At 44.1% G+C, this 23,775-nt stretch overlaps 1 protein-coding gene across 11 annotated transcripts in view; it reads right to left on the bottom strand.

Annotated features, from left to right (window-relative positions):
* Nucleotides 1–6,081: 6,081 nt before the first annotated feature.
* Nucleotides 6,082–23,775, bottom strand: part of CACNA1G (calcium voltage-gated channel subunit alpha1 G) — a 133,663-nt gene continuing 115,969 nt past the window's right edge. For 6 of the 11 annotated variants that reach the window (XM_083805670.1, XM_083805674.1, XM_083805675.1 and 3 more), the window contains 5 exons: nt 23,563–23,703; nt 20,448–20,582; nt 17,162–17,351; nt 14,488–14,657; nt 6,082–10,761 (listed from right to left, as the gene is read on the bottom strand). In XM_083805670.1, coding sequence (XP_083661796.1) covers nt 9,907–10,761; nt 14,488–14,657; nt 17,162–17,351; nt 20,448–20,582; nt 23,563–23,703 — 1,491 coding nt within the window. In that variant the 3' untranslated portion in view covers nt 6,082–9,906. The remainder of the gene's footprint in view (nt 10,762–14,487; nt 14,658–17,161; nt 17,352–20,447; nt 20,583–23,562; nt 23,704–23,775) is intronic. The other 5 variants (XM_083805678.1, XM_083805680.1, XM_083805671.1 and 2 more) reach the window with 3 other exon arrangements.

The following is a 23,775-nucleotide window of genomic DNA, read 5'->3' as shown; positions in this document are numbered from 1 at the left end:
TAGTCTTTTATGCCTGGACCATTGATACTAAGTTTGATACCCACTGGAGGTGGTATTATTGGAGAAAGCCAAATGCTTTCATCGAACAGTGCTAAGCATTTGTTCTAGCCATTTACTACAATCTGGCTGAAGGGACACAGTTATTTTTTACTGTAGAAATGACTGAACTTACTATTGTAGCAAGATAAGATCTCACCCAAGATTAGATTCTTGGGTGTTTGCCTGCAAGATTTGAAATCTCAGACTGATCCAGGCTAATCAGCACAATCACATTACAACCTTCTCAAGGAATACTTACAGGAACCCTAGCCAACTGTGTGAGCGAAATCTTGAAGGACACCATGTGTTCTCTTTGCAAATCTTACATAGAAACTTCTGTTCAGTGTTTGTTCATAGTGAAAGTTTAAAGGAAAGTCAGTAATAGCTGGGAGTTCTCCTTTGTGGTTCTTTAAACCTCCTCCCCTGCAATTTCATGAAGTTTAGAAATTTGTCCTAAATTAAGATTGGCTTTAACATTACGAGATGTCGCAGGTAAAAGGGTACCTCAAGAACAGTTACCATAGGCTGTGTGTACAGGAGGGGAGAGGTTTATTTTATCAGTGTACTGTACGGTTCCATTGATATGTGCTATGTGCCTTAATCCCTGATTAAGATATTGACTTCAGAAGATTTGCTCCACCAGATCTGTAGGGAAAGGTCCTGTATCAAGGTTTTTCCTTGGGTCTAACAGGATTCGAAATTAGGTGGTGTGGATGATTCTGCCTTTTGCTTCATTTCCTAGTTTGTGGTGGGCAGTTTCTGCCTTTGGTAGTGGCTCATGCCATTAAAGAGGGATAGTTCTGCTGAGTGGGTGCAACAGGGTTGTCAGCTCACCTCTTGTGCCCCTCCAGAGCTCAAGGACTGGAGGACAAAGTCCAGTCTGGACCTCACAGCAGACCCTGCTGCCTTCCATTGACTTTGCAGTGTGGTTACTGACTTCCAGGTGCTGTCCGGCAAAAAAAAACTGGCAGAGAAGAAAAAAAAAATCAAAATCAGGAATGAAAGAAATATTAAACAATCAGACAGATAAGATGGAGGGGAAGCTTAAAAGCTCCTGGGAAGGGCTCTGGTGAAAGATTTTGCTGAACCTGCTGCAAAGCAGAGCCTGAAGCACTATCACAGGCAGCTCTCTTTGGTCCCGTTTCCTTTTGATGATGGGAAGGAAGATGGATGTACCTAGAACATGTAATCACTCCTGTGATGTTCCCCAAAACGCAGGCAAAATGCAATGGCACCTTTTGTATGAATGTCAGGAAGGTCACGAACTCACCTTTTCTCACCATACGTTTATTCCAGGGAGTGGCAAGATCAGATCTGAGTTCATTCATTAATGTATTTGCATCCTTTTTTCCATGGCAGCTGCATGGTAAAAGGACTTTTCACCTGCTAACTTGTAGGGCAGGTGTTCAAAATCAGCGCAATCATGAAAGACCTAAAAGGCACACCCAAGGCCACACAGAAGCAGGTTAGCTATAAACTAGAGTGATTGCTGGGCAGAAAGGAGGTACCCTGAGAGAAAAGCCACTTGTGTAAGCATAGTGCCAGGTAAAAGGCAGGCACCTCTTCAAACCCTCACCTCATGACAAGTTGTCAGGCCCTAAAAGCAAAGTGTGACCTACTCTCAAGGAAATCAGCATAAAGAAGGACTTTTAGGGGTGAGGGTTGGGGAGGGCTTGAGCTCTGGGAGTTACAGTTTTAGTTGACTCCAAATATCACCTTCATTTTCTGCTGAACAGCAGAGAAATTCCCTTTCTGAGGCCCTCAGAGGTGTCATGTATGATAGGAAAAACAGGCCACTATAGCAACATTTACAGCATAGCCCTATACATTTACTTGTTAAGAAACAGGATGACACCTTGTTTTAACAAGTAAGATGTGGACTTGCAACAAACTGCTTAAAGTCAACACTGCATGAGTAGCTGAAGGTCTTTTTTTTTTTTTCCCCCTGAAAATATCAGTGGTGTTGCTTATAGTGTTTTCTTCTAGCAGTAAAGGATTTGACTTTAATTTCTTTCTTTCTGGAAAGCATGATGGCCAGTTTAGAAGTCCCATAATAAAACAGATGAGGGAACAGGCTGGGAATATGCAGCCCCCAGCTTTTACTCACAGCTTCACCCTTTGCTTTGGGGCATTTATCATCTGGGTGGTTTTGTAGGAGCAGAAGGCAAGACCTTTCCCCTGGCTGGAATCACAGAGGTGGCACTTCCCTGGAGAGCCAGCGCTGGGAGGGGGACCACACCACATTTGGCCTCCAGCTGCCTTTTAAAGTCTTCCTGTTAGCTCTGGGGTGAGGTGGGATCCGCCCAGCGCTCTGTTAAAAGAGAAAATGGTGTACTCATGACTCCTCCAGGACGCTGCGTGTAATGCCATCCTCCCCTGTTCCGTAAGCGCTCCCACATTTTGTGCTCCCACATTTTTCCCGTGTGAGCGATGAGCAGAAGAACCCAGACGTGCTGAGAACCATCCAGATCGCCCCAAAGTGATCCTCGAGCTGCTCCAGCTGCAAGCAGCTGAACTCCGAAGGCACTGGGTGTCTCTGTCCCATTTTAGATGATTTCACATACATACTGTTAAGTGCCTAAAGAGGTTAATTAAACCCATGGCAGGTGTAACACACCTCAGTTTGTGGGTGGTTTAGCTGCAGAAGGAGATTGAAGCGATGAACAAACAGCCGCAGACAAGCAGCACATGACGCTCGAGCTTACTGGGGCCAAACTACCCTACTTCAGCCCCCAACACGCTTGCCGCAGGTTATCCTCTCCCCCTGCCAGCTTGGCCACCCTGTAAGCCTCTCCCAGTTTTAATGGGCTGGAGCCATTCAGGATTTCACCACAAAACGGGCTCACAGAAGTCACGGTGGCTGCAGGAATCCCACTGCGAACGCGGGGTCCTGCTTTGTTTGAATGAACAGGGAGCTGTCGCTAGCCCTCGGCCACGCTGGGATGGTGACACCCAGCAGAGAGGCTCTGTGCTGCCTTCGCCTGTCTCAGCTCAGCACATGCTGTCCTCTGCAGCATTTTTAATTTGTAGAATGACTCCAACATTAACTCCTTCTTGATTTTCCCAAGAACAGCTGGAACCTACCTTCTCTTTCCGCAAAGTAATTGTTAGCACAATAAGTAATTAAGTGGTTTAACTGTCCTTTTTATATTTTCCAGCTGGAGCTTAGGGGTCTTTGGTTGCACTGTTAAAAAGGTACTGAAAGATAATCTATTCAGGGCCTTGAAAACTTGCCAGTTAAAGCATCCAGTGACTCAAGCAATAATAGAAAATGCCAGAGGGTGTTGCAACATTATATAGTGCTGTAAATACATCTGAAGCATAGAATACAGCACATAAAACACCCTTAAACTCCAATCATCCTCAAATGCGAAAACGCCAGCGAGGCGGTGGCTGGCGGCGCAGGAGAACACGCCAAGCCGAACAGAAACAGCAGGACCTCAGGTGCAGCCTTATCTAAGGTGCACAAACATCCCAGCTAAAGCACTTCGTGGCATTGCCATCTAGTGACAAGCACTCAGCCAGCGCCCAGCGAGCACAAGCCACGCAAGGCGGGGAGGGTGATTATCCTCCTCCCATGCTAGGCCAAGCAGAGCTTAAACTCCATGTTCAAGCCCACGGGTCGCAGATGCTGCTGCTGTGTGCGAGTGCCCCCGCAGCATGGACATGGGTTGGCACGCACAGGGAGATGTGCTGGGCTCTACGTTTTAAAACGTTTCAAGGCAGCATAAGCACGTGCAGAGACAAAGAAGCCTTTTAACTGCTGCCATGGCCTCTGAGATGCTGGGCAGCCCTGGGATTGTCTCTAGTTGTGCTGTTGTCTCCTGGGGCTTTGCTTGAGCCCAGACATGGAGATGCTGCACATCAGCCTGGCTTTGGGCAGCTCCTGCCAACACCGAGCGATGCGTGGCTCCGTGGGCTGCCACAGAGCACCTGAATCTGGGACAAATCCTTCCTCTCCTCCTACCGTAGGCGGGGATATTTATACATTCAGCGGCTGGAAAACCCCGCAGAAAGGAGAAACCCTCCTTTCCTTTTTCACTGCGCCGCTTCTGTGACACCGAGCTAGGACACGAAGCAGTTCCCCAGCAGGCAGAACTACACGGCAGGGGCTTTCTGACCAATCCCCCGGGTAGCCCAAGAGCTGTATCCCCGTCCCCTGGCCAGCAGCTCGCCCAGCCCGGCAGCTCTCCCCAGCTCGCTAGGTGGTAGCAAAACGCTGCGCACCGCGCCGAGCCCTGCCCTCGGCGGGTCTGAGCCCCCCCAGCTGCAGGAGCCTCCCCAGGAACCGATCGCAGCTCGTCCTTTGTACGGCGCTGGTGGCAATAAAGGGAGCTGGGCACGTTTCTTTAAATCGCTTTTTTCCTTTTTTTTTTTTTTTTTGGATATGGGGGTAGGGGTGTTGTAGTACAGGTTGTGTCTAAGACTTGGTGTGTCTTGGTTTGCGTCTCCAGAATATCTCAATACAGAAGGCTGAAAGGCTTCTTGTATTTCTCATGCAGCTACTTGCAGGGCTTTGCAGAGCTCTGGCACAGGGATGTGCTGAGCACACAGCCCTTCCGATGGGACACTGCTCTCCAAAAAGGAGGATGGCTGGCCAAACTCACTAAATTGTCTGGACTAAGCCAGAAACAAATTCAATCTGAAGTGCTACTCCCCAAGATGCAGCTACCATTACGTAGAAAACAGTCTAATTCCATGTGGCACCCAGATTACCCATCGAACAGAACACAATGCCATGCCCAAGCTCTGGCAAGTTGTGAGCATACCCACAAGCAGCCAGCCTGGGTGGGAGCCCTCTAAAAACCACAAGCAAAACTTGGCAAAAGCAGCTTCACACAGGAATACTCACGAAAGACAGCAAAAAAAAAAAAAAAAATCCCCTCCCAAGTTCCTCCGAAAAACCACATTGGAAACAGAAGGATTTGATTTCCTTTAGAAGGAAAATCTGACTTCCCCTCAACTCACCTGTGTGCAGAGAGGTGAGAAGTGCCCACATCTGCAGACTGCTCTGCTTTCGGGGCCAGCCCAGCTGCCCTCAATGTCTTGAGGACCTTCCAACCTTGTGGGGTTGGCCCCACAGCCTGCACCACACGGATGCAGGGCAGAGCTCACCTCTGGAGTCCTGCTCTGCATGACTTTCTGTGGGATTTTGCACGGATCCACATTTTCTCTCTGTTGAAGGGCCAGTTTTCTTCCTACTGCTTTCTACTTGGAGATGGATATGAAAGGGCCTCCACCAAAACACGCTGTAGACAACGTAACCACCTTGGGTGCCAGCTTTTGGGCTTAGGGTCCCTCTGGCTGCAGAGTGATTTTCTCAGCTGCACAGTGGCCAGGCACTTGGTTTCTCCCTCTAGTGGCTGCTCCTCGGAGAAAAGGAGACAACTCACGTTGGGAGCTGCCCGTAATCCCTTTGCCACAGACCCCTGAAGAGTTTAGGGCCAGATTTTTCCGGTGGTACCCAAACAGCACCTGGGGGCTGAGCCCCTGCTGCCCCACAGCTCCTGGGGGAGCACCACCACCTGCTCTTGCTTCGCAAGCAGCCAAACGGCCGCAGGAGCGACGGAGGAGAGGCTGCAGTGCTTCAGGCTGGAAATCCCGAAGTTATAAATGTGTGGAAGAGCCTGGCCTCTTTGTGCAGCCATCCTTTTACATGGGCAGATCAAACCTGCCCCTTCTCCGGACTCCATCCTCCCCGGCTGCGGCTGTCCTAGCTGCAGTGCCGGCAGCCTCCTCCGCGGTAAGCAGCGTGCCAACTTTTGCTTTGCCAGCCCCGTGCAACTGCAGAAGCACCACTGACAGTCTCCTTGGTTAGTAAAACAGCACGCCCTGGGCAGCGTGCTGGGCCGGATTTGCTTGTGGTGCCAAACCAAATTGTTTCACAAAGGGCCGCCGTTTCGCAAGCCTTCTTTAAACTTCCCTTCTGCTGCTGCTATGCGGTACCTATGCCAACTGTCCACAATTAAAACATTCCTCAAGATTTGATCTGAATGATACAGATTACCATCAACAACAACAAAAAAGGGAAGTGCACATTGATGTTCTTTTCAAAAGCTTTTAATAGGACACATTTGTTTTTGTCATTTGTAAAGATTTACACTCATTTTTTGTCTTTTTGCTTTTTGTAAAAAGGAACATTTTAACCCAATTTTGCCCATGAATACCACCTTTTGTTGCCCTGACCAGAAGACCTTGTTTTGGCCTAGATACCTGATACAGTATAACAATATATTAACTATTAAATACAAAGTTCTATAATATATACTAGGTTGTTACGGACATTGCAATGGTACTGTGCCTACTCTAGTCACCTTGTGTAATAGTGTACATGGGTTATTATAGCCAAAGGGGCAGAAAAGGGGAGACTGGGGCATAGCCTAATTTACAATGGTAACACTTTTCTTCTTTTTTTTTTCTTTTTTTTTAATTTTTATTTTATTTCCTTGAACACACCTTGTGCTGAGTGCAATCCACAGAAGTCAAAAACAGTGTTTTCTTTGCCCTCCTCCAAAATATCTACAGTATAAACGGCCTGTAACCGAGCTATGAAAAGTCAGTCCTATGTGCAAGGGGCTGTAAGAATGGAATTTACATTTTTCCAGACACGTCTGCAATCTCTCTCCTTCCTCCTGTGTCAGCCTGGCAATGGCAGAACATCCTCCTGCTGCCTGTATACAGTAAATCCACAGTATTAAAGTGCTGGTGTGCTTGAATGAACTGGATAGCAATGCGACTACTTTGCCACCAATATGGGCTGAGTTCTGGGGGTAGATGTTTTATATCAGTACAGTCCTTGAACAGTAATAGCACTGCAATATCATAGAACCTTAGTTTAGCTGCTTACTTCTAAACACAACCTGGATGCAGGCTCTGAAACTAAGCTATAAATGTTGTAATACAGTAGGTCTGGCTCCAGGTTTATGAAAAGAAAATTGTAGGTAGAGCTGCTTCTGTTCCCAAGATGCTATGCAGACTTTTAACAATTTCTCTATAGATTTCTACAAAAATATAAAAAATTCTATCAACATAACCATTCTACAGAATTCCTGTGGATTTTGTACATTTTGTTTAAAAAAAGTCAAATTCTATAAAACCCCCCCAAAGGTATTTAAAATTATCTTAAGATTATTGCACGCACTGCAGTACATTTGTATTTATTTTTCAAAAGGGTGTCTAGAAAAAACTTATCTGGTTTAGAAAACAAACTATTTTACATGGATTTCTTTTCCTGACTGCATCACTGTACAGTATTTTTTATTGGCTAGTCCATATTGAATATTCATGTATGATGTAAACTTTTTGTTGCTTACACAAACCTTGTCAGTGGGCGAAACCCCGAGTCTTGAAAATAGAACAGCCTTTAGACTTTGTTACATTTGGAGTTGAGCATTTGGATTAACATCACATCACCATTTTGTGCCACGGTTTCAAGATAAAATGCTGCAAACTTTTTTATCAGGAAGGGACTGTATCATTCCAGAGATATAAACACACTCCTGATCATTAAGGAACCAGGGTCAGCAATTTCAGCGGCCTAGCTATTTTCCCAAATTATTTAGTAAATGTGAAAGGCAAAGCTAAGGCTCATTATGAGCGTAAAACCAAAAAGGGATTAAGAATATTTCTCAGGCTTAATACACTGTAATTTTATTATTTCCTTAAATATAATCTGGGGGAAGAACTGATGAAAGGTTTGTTTGAAATCATTGCTTTAAACGGGCTTAGCTCTGGATTTGGCCAGGCATATCAAAGAGAGTCTTCTCTGTGTGGGCCCATGGTGAAGAGGGGAAAAATGTCCCAGCCAAGAATTAATCTGTCTGCAGTAAATAGTTCAGAGTGTTAATCTTCGTCCTTCAAATACACCGAGTGCCTGACTTCCTGCTGAAGTCCCTTACATTTTCACAGGACACGTAAATCAAAAGGGATTGTTTATGAACGAAACTTCCTCGAGTGAAAATAAAGGAGCTTAAGACCTGACACAGGCTGTTACGTATAAACAGCATCTTCTCCTGGTGTACATACTTGAAGCTAATGCAGACACATGTAGTCCTAATGGTCTAATCTCCCAACGGATAAAAGGCTGTATATCAACATCTTTAAGTGATTTGAAAAGATCAGTAGTGCTCAAAAAGTTACAAACTCCCGACTGGTAGAATTAGCACAAATCCTTCTCGTGCTTGTGCTGGTTTAACGACGTGATCCACCAAAGACTTATCCACGCATGCCATTTTAAACCTGTGACTGTTCCCATACTTCAAACCATGCCTTCAAAGTCTTATTTAGCCTACATCTTAATTTGATTTCAGGGAGGTTCAGTGAAGTTAATGTCTGCTTTCTATCAGTCTTATGAAAAGCAGGATGAGTCGAATGGGGCCAGCCCCCAGAGATTTCAGGCTGTGCTGTCTGCTTCTGTGATTGCTTTTTGCAGAGGGCATTAGCACAGAAGCAAACAGTTCATTTCCTAGATGACTGATGCTAAGGACATGTTAACAAAGTAAGGACATGGATTCCACTTTTGTTGCCTTTGTATCATGAAGTTGCTGCTTAAGGTTTTTGCTAGATTGGAAATAAAATTTCAGCAGGGTCGTGTCAGTTTACTCCAGCAGTGATAGCAAAAAAAACTGGCTTTTTACTGAAAATCAACAACCGTTTCAGTACCTACAGAATTCCTTACATGCGCTCTGTAAAATAACTTGCAAACTGTAACAGGCCTCGATTCTGTTCAACGCATAAATATAAGACTTCAGTTTTAAAGAATTACTTAAATACGATCAACTTCAACGCAGTTTAAGCAAAAACTTGAGAGAGGTCCTTAAGCACACTGCTGTCCTGGGGGACCGAAGTCACCCAGCTCAAACCCTAAAGCTGGCCTTGTTCTCACCCGTGTCCTGCTGCAAAAAGGGGGCTCCCCTGGGAACAGCAGGCTTCCACAGGTGTGGAACTCAGCAAAAGCAGCAGCCTGTCTCCGAGATGCTGGAAAACACTTCAGAAGTGACCCCAGGCTTTTGTTGCCTCGGTTTCCTAGGCACATATGAAAATTATCCATTGACATGATTTTGCAAACCACCAGTGGATGATCTATAATAATCCTGTTATAAGTCAATATTGTGTAGTGCCAGCGTACAGTTGGATTGGCTCTACATTCACAACCTTCAGGTGTATATCAGCGTGTTTTACATTCCGGGTTTCGTGCACCTGTTTTTCTCTCTAGATGTCAATTTTACACAGGATTCGAATATTATTTGGTTTTTAAAAAATGCCACTGCATTTTTATACTATCCAAGCAAGCTTTTTTTTTTCCTTTTTTTTTTCTTTTTTTTTTTTCTTCAGAAAATGACTTCAGTCCAAGGGGAAAAATAAATTACATTAAATAATTCTTATTTACTGCTGACTGTGGGATACATTTCCTCTGTAATGCACTAATTGGCTACATTTTGTGCTTTGCAAAACAAAATGAAACCCAAACAAAACAAAACAAAAAAGAGAAGGGATTAAATATATATTTTTAGGTTAAAATATTCATAAAAACCAACTTTATCTCAGAAATATTCTGAGATACATAAAATAGAGAAAAATTAAACGAGTCTTTAGTCACAAAATGTACTACATCCCGCAATACTAGATTCAATTAATTTAATAAAATATAATATACATATAGATTCTGCACATTGTATTGCTTTTACCTAAGCAGAACATATGCTTAAGTAAGCGTGATATAGGTTAACCACTCTTTTAACCAGCTGGTTCTTTAATCTTTCTTTGGAAATTTTTTACCCAGTGCCATTTTGGAATACAGAGTTTTTGATTTTTTTTTTTCCTATTACATGAAAGGAAGAAAACATTTGGCACCAACAGAAAAGTAACTCAGGGGTCCATTTCCGTTTGATCAAAGGAAAAGCTAGGAAGTGTCAACAAGTCTTTCTTTGGGGTAGGAGACGTTGACATACTGTCTGGAAGCAACGAATCCCCTATATCCATCGAATCCTTGGAATCACAAGATGGAGCACGTCGTCTCAAGCAAGTATCTCCACTGGCAGGTGAGATGCTGTGAGGTCCTCTAGGTAGCAAATTCTGTCCATCGGGTGGATCTATAGATATACACGGAGGGCTCAGTTTTTTCTTCTGCCGTGTTCCTTGCAAGCCTTCCATTTCACTTACCACCTGACTTATGAAGCCAGAAGAGCTAGATGTGGAATGGTGCTGAGGGCTGTTTTCCATGGAACAAATTTCTATTGAATGTCTCCTTTGATCATCTAACCAAGAGGGCGGTTTTTTTAGAAGACCCTGGGTGTCTACACTGTGGTATTTCTTCAGGTCCTTCAGTGTAACGCTGCCGGTATTACCCACGTTCCTCTTAGGAGTGAGAGGCTGAGCCTCTGAACAGGCACTCGAGGCTGTGCAAGTTTCTGAAGTGAAAGGCTCCGAGGAGCTGTTTGTTTCAGATACTTCTTGGTCCACTGAATCTCCAGGTGTCTCCTGATACGAGTCTGCACAAGCACACGACGCTGGTGCCTGCTTTGAAATGTTATACTGATTGTGGGAATGCTGCTGCGTATGAACGCTTGCCCGGCTCCATGTGGCCAATTCTTTCGCTTCTGAGGGCACCAGAGCACCCGATGACTCCTCCCGGGGCGCAGCGGGGACATTTGGGTCAGAGAGTTCACTCACCTCGGTGTGGAGGTTCTCCTTGCTATCCAAAGAGTCATTCCTTATAGCCATCTGTACGGAGCGCAAAGGAATCGGGGAGGAGGGGAGTTGCCAGATGAGAGAGACAGACCAAACAAAGGTTAGTACAAGCAAGGCACAACATTTACAGGGCACCAGCTCTCTGAGATACCTCAGCACAGACCCACTGGCTCCTACAACTCGGCCTGCACTGTGTGTTCTAGCAGTTCCCATGCTTCGGTGACCTGGGGGTTAATCCCTGTGTAAGCGACAGCAGAATTTGGCCCTTCATTCTGCATAAATGGTTGACCTTTAGCTTTCTCCTGTAAGGATGAAGGGCTGCAAAAACTAAATGCCCCCACCCAAACTCGTTATACAAACGATGAAGGTCTACGGCAAACCCCTTTGTGATTTTTAGCAGTGCAGGTTTAAGGGGGAGAGGGGAAATGTGCAAGCGAGCCTGCATGCTTCCTTCTCTAGCTCAGGTGATGCTGAGGCATGGAGCAGGATCCCGAGGGCCACTGCCACCAGAGCAACAACAGTCTGTGCCCACAGCAGGGCAACAGCCTGTCCTTGGCTTTGGGGCAGCTTTGTCTCAGGCTGGAGCCACAGCTCTGCACCATCTTACAGCAGGGGAGCTTGAAATGCCGGAGATGCAGAAGCTAGATGGGACCATCTGTAATTACTTCCACCTATTCTGATGCTTGGGTCCAGGCTTTTTAAGGCACATTTTGCCTTGGCTGTTTTGAGCCCTATGCAGCATCAGTGCCTGCTGGCAAAAAAATGCCTATGGCATGGTTTGAAGGCTTTGTCTTTCCAATGCATTGTATCCCTTGCCAAAAAGGTTTATAAATCAGCCACATTAACTGGCCCTTAAAGGCAGTGTCTCAGTTTGAGAAGACTCTTAAATGATCTTAAAGATTAAAAACTTCATAAAGAAATTTGGAGGAGATGCATACAGCTGGTCTCAGTCCTTTAGAGAAGTGTAAGGAGATGATATTCCTCATACTAAGGAATGTTTTTGTGATGAATCGCCCCCCAAATGATCTTAGAATTTTTATAAAAATTGTCCCACAAGGATCTTTTGAGCCAAATGATCTCTATTCAGGCAAAGCTCTCATCAGCTGCAATATGCACATGTGTGCATGCACGAACACCAGAGACTATTGTTACATCTGCACATTGGGCTCCCTTTGTCGTCTGTGAGAACTGAGAGAATATTTAATATGGCAAAAGATTTTGTCCAACACTAGCTAATCCTTTCTAGCTAAAATTTTACAGTGTCAGACTGGTAACGAACCACACTCAAGAGTGGAGCTAATTCTGGCCTCCTTGATGGCATTTGCTTTAGGGAGTGTTTGGGGAGCAGAAATCATGTTCATATCTTGAGAAGAGACAGACCACGAAAAAAAAAAAGTAGAACACAGCAGCAAAAAGTAATTATTGTCATTACTTTTGCTTGTGCACCAACCTGTGTTGCATACAAAAACAGCGTTAGTCAAGACCAATTCTTTCTTTCCCTATGATACAGGCATCTTTGGTAGTTGTTAGAAGTGACTGCTGGTATAAAAGTTCTACTGGTGTCTTTCAAAACAAAAGGACCCTCTGCCATCCCACTGGTGTGTACACCTCTAGTAGCCACAACTTGGTGTGGGCACTGTGGACACACAGTCCTTGAACCAGAAAATCAACGTGGTTTTAGTTTCAGGTAGAATTCCCCTGGAGAAAAGCATCTGCACAACGCATTGCCAAGGAGCACATTCCTCAGTGGGGAGCTTGGCTTTACACCTTCTCTCAAAGTATCCGATCCACTCATCTTCATCTGCGAGTGCATTGCTAATTGCCAAACTTCCCAGAGTCTAAACAGCACGTTACTGTGGGGACTGTGTCCACTCTATAGCACTCTGAAGGGAAAGGGAGGTTAAACACACGGGTGTCAATGGTGGAGGAAAGTGCACGGACCAGATATGTGGTGGACAAGATTTATCTATGCACAAATTTAGGATAGAGAGGGGAAAGGGGGGAAGGGAAAGGAAAGAAAGAAAAAAAAGAAAAGAAAGCAAATCAGAATTGCATGCAACATATGTAACAGTAAAGAAAAATGGGTACTGCAAATCAAAATGCTTTGCTAGCCTGGGCTATATTGATGTGCCAGTAGCACATCAGTGGTATCAGTGGTGGCAATAAAAGGAGCCAAGCAGAGAGCACTTGAGCAAGCAGAACTGCCAGGGGTGTAAAGGAGATTTTGCGTCTTCTGAGACCTAGTTTCACAGTGTCTGGCCATCTAAATTACAATTAACTCTAGCAGCAATCATACCCTGTTGCCAGGAACAACTTCTAACTCCCGTTAATGGCGCTGGGAGCTGCTTGCTACTGAGGAGCAAGCCCAAGGCTAACACCTCCCTAGCTTTCCGAGGGATGCGACTGGCCTGCAGACCATACCCGCTCACCATCCCGAAGCCTTTTTCTTCCTGAAAGGTCACTCCAAGAGCATGCTTATGTCACCGCATGAGCAGAGATAGGAGGGAGGGGAATAAATTAATTTAAATGTATGAAAGGTTTTAGAAAGAGAAGCCTTCAGAAATGCGAACAAAATTAGGTTGAGGAAGATGGCTAACATGGTAATTTATTCTAGATAGATCAGTTCAAAAAGATGGGTCTGTTATTCATTAGAAAGCAAGAGAGAGTGGTTATGAACTGGAATCATGACATCAATTAGTTTCCCCATTAGCAGTGATTGGGGTAGCTGGCCATCCCTCTGCAAATGAATACATGCTAGGAATTTCTTATGTCAATTTAGTATTACAGACTAATGTAATTGTTAACCTTGGTACTTCACATTCATTTTTAGAGCTTAATGAATCAACTGTCTAATTTGTCAATGTTGATTAAAAGATGAAAGAAAGGGGAATATTTTCATGCAGGAAAGAAATTGTTTTTGAAAAAATAAAACCAATCTACTCTGTGTATATAAAATCAGACACAAACTAGTGAAGAAAGCAGAGTTTGGGAATCCGATATGCCTCTGGTCCTGATCCAACAGCACAATGAAATATGTTTAAAAATGTGAGAGTGAAGCACAAGTTCAAGTATGCTACTAAAAAGGATAAATTTAAACTTATGTTTCCAATCAACCAGACTGGAATCTTTGATTAGATCTCTTAGATCTTTGGTTGAATCTGGGCTTAAATCAATGCCAGGCAAAATAACAGAGATAAAACCAGTTACAAAATAAAATATGTTCTGTTTTGCATATACTCAAGCTTTTCAAAAGCACATAGGAAATTTAAAAGGATCTTAATTTTCAATTCTCGCTGTAAAAACAATATGCTTTCCATGATGGTTTTGCATACAACGAGATATCCAGCTGCCTTTTAAGATTTTTCCCCTTTCAAGAAATGAGAGGAGTCACAGGAAGGGTGGCCTGGGTTGGAGTCTGCAGTCACTGTGTCCTTTCAAGCACTGAGAAAATCACAGCAGTTAAGAATTAGTTCCTTAACCCCAATGAGCCCCTGGGGAGCATTTGGCTGCATTTATGAAGAGACCTGAAAAAATAAAGTGCTAACATCGTGGAGAACATTTAGGCACATTGCCAAAGGAGATGATATGCATCACGCACATTCTTTGGAGACCCCTGGATGGCTTTCAGATCAAAATCCATCAACCTTTTTGTTATTTCTGTAGGACAATTACACTTCTCCAGAGGTTTCTCTGTGAATCCCTCCTTGAATTTAAAATATGGGTAACCTGAAAGCATGGCAATATAAAACCTCAGCTTACCTGTCTACGGAGTAGCCTCTCAGCAGAAGGAGAGTGCACTGGCTGGGAAACCTGGGATTTGCTCTCCCAGACCAAGTGGTCGTGAGCTCTTATGTGGTGAAAATGGTCTTTTGGAATTTGCAGGAGAGAGCTGGTGTCTGCTGGCTGCGACTGCACTGATGCCTTTGAACCTTGCAAGAGGAAGAAGAGAAAGGAATGTGACATGTTCCTCTGGTGATCGCTCCCCTGTCTCAGTGACCTTTCAGAGAGAACTGCTCCTTTGCATTTTGGATCAGACAGGCACAGCAAGAACACTGAATTCAGCAAACAGCTCTCCATGACTGGAAAAAAAACGTCCACCTACTAATAAATTATTTCAAAATGGTCTATTATTTCATTTTTCTTGGCATTTTCCCCTGATCCAACTGGGACTAGCTCCTGTAAAGAACAGAAGATTATGAACTAGAAGTTCATCTGGACCAGCAATTTCTACATCCCTGCTTAAAGGCCAATAACTTTGCAGGCAACCACTCATCTCAGCACTGTGGGGATCTGCTTTTGAAAGGTTCTGGAAAAGGATATCCCCATACCTGAGTGTAAGCAGAGGTCGACTGCTGAGATCTCATTCCCAGCATGCACACTGGGAATCAAGTGGAAGAGAACCGCACCTGGCAGCTTTCAAGGCTAGCTTTACAAAGTATCCCAGGAGAAGGAAATGCATGCTCTCCAGCCTCTTTCTGACCCTTTGTGGTTGCTGGCTACTTCTTCTAAAAGGTTTGAAACGCTGCGTGCTCCCCCCACACGGGCTCAACATTTTTCAAAATAATTCATTTAACCTGGACCGCATCCCAGAGAATCTCATTTGTCCTGGAATCTTTCCCAGAACAACAGCCCCATTACGAAGGAGTATTCAAACAAATACCTCCTGCAAGTGCCAGTGTTTCTGACAACAAAACCTTTCTCAGCTTGAAATATTGTGGCTTAGTCGTGGTGATTTATTAGAGGTGCCTGGCACCTTTTCCTATCTTCACAGCACTTTACAATATTACAGACTGTAAACAGGTAGGGGTGACTTCCCCCCACCCTGAAAAACAGTGACATTGCAGGTAGAACAGGACAATGATGAATACGCCAAGATACAGGCACCTTACCCACCTCTGAGCACTTTGGCCCAGTTAAGATGGTTGGAATTTCACCAGCAGGAGAAAAACACAAAAGATTTAATTGCTCAGCATAGTTATGAATAAGACATCAGCTTTACCTTTCCAAAATACTTCTACATTTCAGCAGAACCATTTTTTTCCTGTGGATTCACAAGGGTGCAATGCCTGCCCCCACAAGCCAGGACTGTCAGACAGGGCTACACAGTTTTCCACACTGGGAACTAGCTGCAATGTGCAATCTTGAAAGGAAGGACTCAGAAATTACACACTTTTTGTTCCTGATGTAGCTTTTTCAAGACAGGACGAGTGTGTCTGAATTAAGGGTCAAAAATACAGCACTGGAAACTCCCACTGTAGCAAACAGGATTTTTTTAAAAGGTCAGGGATTATAACTCCAAGGAATTCCTTGGCTGTTACAGAGACCCATAAATTCCAACTCCACCAAAGGTAATGGGAGTTCTGCTCTTAATTTCAGTGGGATTTGACCAGGATTTCAGCTGCACCTTTTACATTATGTGAAAACAGATTCTTCAAAGGACAGCTCTTGACCTTGAAAATTTCATACTGTGGAAGAGATTTCTCACAACTCCAGATTCATCTTCCTTCGTTGTGTCCGCATTTTCTTTCTGCTGTTCAACAGTCACTATTCATCCAAGTTCTTATTACTATGCAAATTTCAACATCTTATTTCTAATCTGCTCAAATCTCCTACCATTCTGAACAGTGCTGAAATTATGTTCTGCTTAGAGGCTTTCAAATGACAATGCTTGTAAAAACTTCTCTGTCTTATCTGTGACAAATGTCTAAAATGATGGCCTACTAAGAGCACGTACAGAGGAATTAAAGACAGCTACATTCACTTACCAGCCAAAGGTAACCCCTAGGAGACAGTAAATGAAAATATAGTGATAAGCACTGGAGGCAGCTCAAAGTACAGGTACAGAGGTGCATATAGAGCCCTCGGTATCTGCAGCACACTGCATCTAAGAATATCTCTGAATTTAGCTCTAAGGCGTGTATCCCAACCACGCACACTGAGAAGGACAATCCTACACTCTCATTTTTCCATTCATCTCACACCGAGCTCTCTCTCAGTTCAGCATGTTTATGTTCATTTTACAGGCATTTAGAGACACCATTTTCCCTTCTTTCACAGATGTTCCCGTACAGCGCTTCCAAAACCTCTACAGTAGGTACTACTGCAAAAAAAATAAAATGGGCACAAGGAAATATTGTTCTGCTGGGATTTTTTTTCCTGGACAACTATCCCAGGTAAGACAGATGAAGCTTGGGCCACGCTGACTGTGGCCATGCCAGGACACGATCAGCCAGGCCAACTACTCCCTGTGCCCCCGCCAAGCTCGGAGAGGAGCTATCCCTTCAGCCTGGTCTTTGCAAGCTGAGGGGGGGCTTTACAAAGCCATTCCACACGTCTAGGCCCCCCAGGACCTTCTTAGGAACCGAAGGCAATTTGCTGCCTCCTACTGACTCGCTTGGACCCCCCCCAGCCCACGGCGGTCGCAGCTATGTACCTGACTGGGCCTTGTGGTGGGCTGGAGTCCTCTCGGCCAGGCCGGCGGCGCAGGGCCGGCAGCGCGGCGGCTGGAACATGTAGCTGTCGTTGGGCAGGGAGCGGGTGCGCCCCACCGACGGCTTCCTCACGCTCAGCAAGTCCTTGTCGGGGGACAGCGTCAGCGTGTCATCCTTGGAGCGGAGATCAGCCTACGGGGAGAGAAGCAGTGAGGAAGGGAGAAGCCGCAGGGTCGGGAAGAGGAGAAGTGCCCAGAAACGCTAGCGACAGCCATTGCAACCAGTATGGCACGATGGGCATGCACATCGTCAGTATGCACGGGTGGCACAAATGGATCTACCAGGAAGCTAAACCCCTCGTTTGGTATTGTCAAGAAACTGTTACACGGAATGGACCACAGAAACAGAGGAAGCAACACTGCAGTAATAAACCATGACTATTTCAGGGGTACGTAAAGAAGGCATCATGCCTCAAGGCCAGCGGTAGTCACATGCTTTGCATAACTTTGATCCTCTGCAATAACGATAAAGCTTTCTCCATGTGCCCTCATCAGCAAGTCAGACTTTTGCAAAGTTTCCCTTTCTAATGACAACATCGACAACAAAAAACAACGGAAACCAAAAACTTACCAAAACTATTTTACAGAAAATGTCCTACTCTGGCTCCCAGCACAATTTTATTGGTTTTCTTCTCACCTTAGGAATAACTAAACCCATTTTATTGAAAGGGATAAACCTCCTGCTAAACCTGCTGCTTTGGGGTTAAAGCCATTCTCTAATTAGAAGGGATCTAATGCAAGCAAGGGTTATTGTATATGTGTTGACTGTGGGGTTTTTAGAGCCAAGGCGTCTCTTGGAATGGGCAGCACCAGATGCAATATCAAATGAGGTAAATTCAGGTCTGATTTCGTAAGGAAATATATCTCCATCCCAGAACTGTTCCTGGGTCTTCTTGTGTGTGACAGTGTTAGCAAAAATGGAAGTAAAGTCAACTTTCCTGTACATTTCTAACAAAAGAATTATCTCATCTTTAAAACATCTCTATTGAAAACCAGAGAAATCAGATGTGACATTGTCATTCGATACAGTATATTGCTGAGCATTTTCAGAAAACTTTAAACCTTATTTTCGGACAAGTTTTTCTTTCACTCAGTGCACTGCAGTTATTGCAGTTTTTCCAAAACCAACGTTCTGAGGCCGGTGGTTTTTTTGTTTGGTTGTGGTTTTTTGCTTGTTTAATTTTGTCCTCTAGTCATAAAAACAAAATTACGCTGTGGCATTTCGTTTGCACAAAAACACATAATGAGATTGAACAGGATTTACAAAAAAAGAAAAAAAAAAGGAAGAAAAAAGAAATGGTTTTAAAAAACAAAGACTACTTGAAAAATCAATGAAGGAAACAGGTCTGCACTGTCCTGCAGTGTTACTTTCACTCCTGGGGAATCTGACAGTTTGGATCTACCTGGGATCTACTCATGATCTAGCCCAGATACCAGAGCCTACAGTCTCTTGATCGAGCAAAACCTGTTGGTAAAGCTGAGACTTGGGTTGGGAAACTTCTGTGTTCCTCCCTCCCTGCCTTCCCCTTCAGAGCAGTATGTTTATATTATTTAGCCTTCATATTATTTAGCCTAAAGCAAAAAAGATGGCCTGAAAGCTGAGCATTCAAATTCAAAACCATTTGGGTTTGAACTCGAGAATTTGGATTCGAGATCCTGTCCAAACCCAACCTTTAATGAGCCTCTAGGTTCATTGACAGGATCCAATACCACAGAGGACTTGTTTCCAGCTTCTGATCATCTTGGGGCAATCTCAGGAGTGAAATTCATGAAAACCGTTTAAAATGGCTGCAAAATGATCCTCTGAGTCCAGCTCGCAAGCAGAGCAGTGGGAGCACATGACTTTTTGGTTCACTGGCAGTTTTGAAAAACATGTTGTTTTGGCTTGACTGAAAATCAAATCTCAGTTTTCTGTGAACCAAAAAAAAAAAAAAAATCCCTAACCAAATCTATTTTGAGTCAAACAAAACATTCTGTCTGAGGTAGTTTTCAGCTAATTTTGTGTATAAGTGAAGTATAAAAATGCATTTAGAAAATATTTCAACAAAAGTTTGCACTTTTTCAGCAGTTTGGGAAGACATCTTGACCAAAACACTTTGTTGGTATTGACACACAAATTCACTTTTTTTTTTTTTCTTTTTTTTTTTTTTTTGAGAAAAACCTCTCTTGGCTATATCCTTGAGACTTTACTATGCTGTCAAACTGGTTTGATTATAACCTGATTTAAAACTCAAATAGGTATCTCCTCTCTCCAGACTAACTCATTTTGAAACAAAACATCCCACACAAAACGTTCAATGCAGTTTACAAAATCTTTTGTACATGATGCCATGAAGCATGATGGGAAATATTGTCACGGTTTAAGAGGTGTTTCCCAAATAAGTATTAATTAGGATGGCGATTGACTAGAATGGCAGAAAATTTATCAACAACACAAACATCCAAAGGCAAGTACATGAACAACAACAAAGAAAACAAGAATGATCCAAAAATGTTGGAAGAGGAGTTATGTCTGTTGTACAGCAGAAAAAAGCACTTGACTGCTACACAGCTAAAAATGTCTAATGTTTCAAAGAGGAGATGGTTAAGGCAGGGTTCAAAATACTGGTTACTTCATTCAGAAAGACACAAAATAATCCAGACTTTATTTTTTTTTTCTCCAGTGAGATGACTGCTAGTAAGAATTCACAAAAGCAGCAGCATCTCCGAGAGATCCCCATCTGATATTTGTAAAATAAACAGTCTGGCCCGAATCATGCAAAGAGCCTTGTGGTGCCTGTGTTCATAAAGACAAAAATCCATTACACACCAAACGGTTGTGGATGACCCCTCTAGAGAGGACACATGAGTCATTAGCTCATGGGTGTCTCTTCCACGCAGCATCACTGATTTGTTTCAGATGGAGAGGAAATTTCAACCTTGATGCTTTCCAATGCCTTTTTTTTTCCTTTCTCTATTTATTTTACTTGTAGAAAACACATTGTTTTTACGTAAGACGCCAAAGGAAAAAAAAGAAATACTTATTCCTCGCAGGGAGCCAGCTTTGTGGACAAAGAGTGGTACCAGCCCAGGTCCTAATGGCATTAAGGACAATGTCCTCTTTGGGGGGAAGGTTGGTGCTATTTGGAAATGTGCTTGAACTAAGAATGCCATTAGGCAGGTGTAGGGAGGCAAAAGCAGTATTTCGAACCCTGTAAACATCAGACTATACAGTGACCAGTGTATGTACATTGCTTTCCAGAGCATTAAGTAAGTGTGTGTAAGTATCATCAGGAAAAGAGTCATCCGTCAGAGCTAAGGACCAGGACTTTTCAGAGAGAATATCTGACGTCAGAGACAGAGCCTCCATCTCAGCTAGAGGGATCTGAAGGGAGAGATGATTAAACATAAGAAACCAGGACACAAATCTTCAGAGAAAAAAAAAAAAAGTATCATAATCTAAACACTTCTAGACGCTAAAGCAATATCCCTGCAGTGGGAGCAGCTACATCATGCACATTGTTACCAGGGACAGAACATTAAAGAAACAGAATATAACAAAGAAATGACAAAAAGAGTGGGACGTTCATACTTAAATGCTTACTGATGAATTGTGAGGGAGTTTAAAACCACGCACTAATGCTAGCATTGTATTTTGTTGTTCTTCTGTCTAGGTGGAGCAGCAAAAGTAACATTGCTTTCCTACTGGAGATATTTATCCTCCCAGCTAGGACCAAGCACAAGAGGCTTCATTACCTTTTGTCTTCTCTGGAGCGGTTCCTACCCAACACCTCTGCTGTTTTTGTGGCCTCTAAGGTAATCTGGTTGGATCCCCACGGATTCCTCAACACCAAAGCCATTTTGAGGGCAGGGTATGGCACATGCTTTTCTCTGTGCTCCAGGAGGGCATGGAGGCCTCTCCCCTCCCTGAGAGCCAGCTGGGACCATCATTAACTTCGTAACAACTCAATAGTGATAGTGAGATCATTAAGGCTTGATTGAAATTGGGAAGGTCAGTGAGTACCTTCCTGAGGACTTCTCTGGGCTTTGGCCCGCTGGTGAGCCTTCAGCACCTGGGGAAGCACTGAACCTGCCCTGCCAAAAGCACCGGCTGTGTCCCTCAGCCCCCAGCTGCCACCACCGCTCAGGCCCCCAGTAGCTTCAGCGCTCCCGCTGCACCAGCGCATCCCTGCTGAAGGCATTCAGGGAAAATCTTGATAAAGATCTCTCTGCAGACACAGAGCTCTTTCTCTAAGAAACACAAAATGTTTTGGAGAGAGAATCCCCAGCCTGAGTCTGTGTCTGCAGCTGCTGTGCTCACGGCAGCAGGCAAGCAGTGCTGGAGAGGACATTTCACCAGGTCACAGGCAGCCTGGACATGTCCCAAGTGCTTCCTTTTCATTCCCCATTTCTCCCTGTGCATTTTTTCCCCCCTACCCTCTATGCCTGAAAAGTCTTTCAACAGCAACATTTCTTCCAGCAGAAACCACAGAGGCCCAGATCCGCTGCTGTTAAGTTGTCAAAGGATTCTGAGCTACCTCACTCGAAGAAACTATATCGGTGGGGTGAAATAAATCCAGCGATGAGAGAACCTTGAGAGTCTCAAAACCTTGGCTGCAAAAAGCGAGAGGGTCGGGCTCCTCTCACCTAACCTCGGGTTTGGTAACTAATGTCCGCTGGCAAGGGATGAGAGATGCTCTGGGGGACCTCCTGGCTTCCCTCGGGGCCCCCAGGCAGGCAGCACTGAGCAGGCTGCCAGCACGAGGATGGCAATCCCTAACGGGGATGCCGATGGCCCAGGGGACACATCCAGCCCGCCGACTGGAGCTGGGCTGTGCTGAAGCGTGGTGGGCACCGGCATCTCCTGCCCGGCGGAGCTGCTCCGCCGGGAGCTGCCATTCGTCAGGTTGCTTTCAGCAGGTCCCAGCGCTGCTCTGAATTCCTGACTTGCCCAAGAACATGACAAATGTAAACGGAAAAGCCAAAATGTAAACAAAGCAGCCCTCCCTTCTGCCTCCCCTCTCCCAAAATTGAATTTGAGGCAGTCAAAACATTTTGTTGGAAACATTCAATTGATTTATATGTTTTTTAATTGCAACCAAAAAAAAGTCTAGCTTAAATTTGAAGAGAAAAGCCCACTGCAAACTGAAATGCTATATTTTTTCATTACATAAAAATGTCAAAACAAAACCTTTTTTTTTGCTGCAACAGCACTTTCTGGTGAAAAATGCTGTGGCAAAAAATTCCCAACCAGCTCTTGCTACGATTCACACTGACCCTCAGCCTTCCCCACCAAGGCTCTGTTCCTCTGGCAGCTCTCAGAGGCAGCTGCTTCCTACAGCTTAATAGACTTCAATCTGGAGAGCGATAGGCAGCAATCAGAGGGAGACATGTTCTCCTGCTATATAAAGACCTGCAGTAGGATTTCATTTTACCTAAGCTTGTTCCTTTCCTCTAATGAACCACTGAGTTGGATAATTTAGAGTGTCAGTGAGATCGTAAATAAGCACACTGATTTAACAAGAAAACTTCTGGCTATTTTTAGCCAGAAAGAAAAGAAATGAAGAAATACGGAATTTGCTGAATTCCAACTGCAGGGGAAAAAAAAAGGTATGTTTGAATTATTATTATGGTTACTGCTGTGAGTTAGGGAAAATATTTGCTCTAAAGAATGACATGCTTGAAAAAGAAGGAATTTTATTCTAAGAAGTAAATGAAGTGATTTTAAATAAGCACTACAGCCCATATTCAGGAAAGTACTGGAGCACGCCATTACTTAAGTACATCGTTAAGGGCTGCCTCGCCTTCGGAGTTCAGTGTAGATTAGAGATGAGGATCTAGGTTTACAATGACCCACTTGCAAGAAGCCTCTGTAGAAAAATCATTCAAAACTGGATTTTCATGTAGCATAAGTAGGCACAAGATGCAGAGATCAACTTCTGATCCCTGCCACCTCAGGCTCCCCTCTGGGAACAACTCATGCTGTCCTCCAGGCTCTGCAGTTGTGTCCTGACACTGCCGCGGAGCCCTGCGTGAGAGCAAGATGCCAGATACAAGAACCCCACTAGAGGATGACGATCGGATTTTGCACATTTTCCCTGCAGCACTCACGAACAGTAAATCCAATGAAAACCTTTTTACTGTGTTGAAGATGGAAACTCAAAGCCTGGACTTTTCCTCTTGCACTGATACACAACTTCATAAAATCAGATCTTATCCTGACTCTCAGAGAAAAATCCAAAATGATTATCCTTCAAAATTCCTGTGACTACAGTACATAAAAGCAAAGAATTTTAACTCTGTATTACAGGTCCCAGTCAAATCAAGTTTGGATGGAGACTTTTCAGGAAATTAGGAATATTAACCTGGTTCTCAGAGTTGTAATATTCAGGAGCAGGGAGGGCATAATGATGGCACACAGAGCCTGACAGGTTGTCCATCAGCTTCAGCTCTCCTTCCAGAGATTCCTGGATCAGCAGTGATATGGTATCAAACAAGTGCCTTTCCTAGGAGGGGTGGTGTGTAGCATGCAGAAGGGTAGAGCAAGCCAAAGAAAGAGAAAATTCGAGGGACAGGGA

This window comes from Anser anser (genome assembly GCF_964211835.1).
Source record: "Anser anser genome assembly, chromosome: 19".
NCBI lineage: Eukaryota > Metazoa > Chordata > Aves > Anseriformes > Anatidae > Anser > Anser anser.
This window is presented reverse-complemented; position numbering and strand designations above follow the sequence as displayed.